The sequence below is a fragment of the Octopus bimaculoides genome, chromosome 4 (assembly GCF_001194135.2).
Source record: "Octopus bimaculoides isolate UCB-OBI-ISO-001 chromosome 4, ASM119413v2, whole genome shotgun sequence".
NCBI lineage: Eukaryota > Metazoa > Mollusca > Cephalopoda > Octopoda > Octopodidae > Octopus > Octopus bimaculoides.
This window is the reverse complement of record NC_068984.1, coordinates 15,430,190-15,431,867: the sequence shown is the minus strand read 5'-3', so window position 1 is coordinate 15,431,867 and position 1,678 is coordinate 15,430,190. Positions and strand designations below refer to the sequence as shown.

The 1,678-nt window shown below is 31.8% G+C and overlaps 1 protein-coding gene across 1 annotated transcript in view; it reads left to right on the top strand.

The window, feature by feature from the left end:
• LOC106877139 (dual specificity protein kinase CLK2) overlaps positions 1 to 1,678 on the top strand; it is an 84,125-nt gene that overhangs the window by 63,470 nt on the left and 18,977 nt on the right. Inside the window, exons 7-8 of the mRNA XM_014925954.2 lie at positions 1,032 to 1,122; positions 1,323 to 1,398. Of these exons, the coding sequence (XP_014781440.2) occupies positions 1,032 to 1,122; positions 1,323 to 1,398 (167 nt within the window). The remainder of the gene's footprint in view (positions 1 to 1,031; positions 1,123 to 1,322; positions 1,399 to 1,678) is intronic.

Below are 1,678 nucleotides of genomic sequence, written 5' to 3'. Positions count from 1 at the left end.
TGTGTGTGTGTGTGTGTGTGTGTATCCAAATACACTGCAAGGTAATGACTAAATTTGTGTTTCATTTAGAAAATTACTGTTTGAAGGGAAAATGATGTTCAAGATAGATTAGTAGTGGGGTGGTGGTGTATGGGGGATATATGTGACTTTCTTCATCTCTCTGGCAAAGCAAGTCATAGCAGGAGGAGAATAGCTTGAAGTAAGATTAAGGTAGAAAATTCCAAGTAGCAGAGTATTGGTGTAATTGTAGTAAACTTAGGTAAACTGAAAGAGAAACAGCTGGAAGAATTAGTTGGTACAAGGTGGGGATACGTTTTTTTTTCTTTAATCCTAGTTTTATTATCTATTAGTAATTTTAATATTTAAAAAAAAACAAAAAAAACAAGTCACAGTTCAACCCAGACCATTAATCTGATTCCATAAGTAAAATGTCAGCTGAACAATATAGAATAAATCAATACAAGTCTTGTATTTAATGGATTGGCATCAACTCAATTTGCATGTGTGTGTATATGTGTGTATGTATATGCACACGTACACGCGCACACACACACACACACATTTTATTATTATTTTTTTTTGTAACTGTTTAAAGTTAGATTTTAACCAGAGGTGAACCTTCAGCTTCTCTTTGTACATAGATGCATTATGCATCATGGTAAACTCCCTGCTACTTATGTCAGAGCATATTTTAAAAATCAAAGCTGTAAACAGAATACATACAGTATGTATATACTCTCCTTTTAACAGTCCCATACAAAATGTAAAATTTATATTATTATTTAATTTATTTATGCTCAATTATGTCTTAAACATGCAGTTCATGCGTTGCATTCATGCAGGAAACATTGCAACTTGTTTGCATGTGCATACATAAATATGAAAGAGTTGAATCTGAAATGTAAAATTTTCCAAAAACTTTTGAAATAAAGGTCTGGGGAGTGAATAGGATTATTGCATAAGGATTTTTTCTTCTTTTTCTCTTTGTCTAGACACAGTTTGTAAGTTTAAATTTATAATTTCTTTTTCAGTTTGTGTGTACGGATGCTGGATTGGTTCGATTATCATGGGCATATGTGTATAGCATTTGATATGCTTGGTCTTAGTGTATTTGATTTTTTGGTAAGTTACAGAAAAATGAGTTCTTTTACCAAATTTAATTTGCTATGTTTAATATTTAAATTTTTTTTGTTTTTTTTTTATCTTTTAATTTTAATTGGTGGTGGTGTGGGTAATATGCCTAAGATGTGAGATTTATATTATTAGTCTGCATACGTCTGCACATGTTACTTAATGCAATTTTAAAAACTTTTCTTCTGCAGAAAGACAACACTTATTATCCATATCCTCTCGATCAAGTTCGAAATATCTCCTATCAGTTGTGCTATGCAGTAAATTGTAAGTTTCAATAAATTTCTGTTTTTATAATCCATGAACCTTTTCATTTTTCATGTAGTCAGGGGAACAAGGTGTATCTGTGACTTTTGTAATGCTTTGCAAGACTGAAATTGATATGATTGCTGTTTAGCTTGAATAACTGTCAGTTGATATCCATAGGGAAAACATTGGTGAGCTGGCTGAATTGTTACCATATTGGACAAAATGCTAAGCATTTCTTGTGGTTCGCTACATTTTGAGTTCAAATCTCACCAAGGCCAACTTTATCTTTCATCCCCTT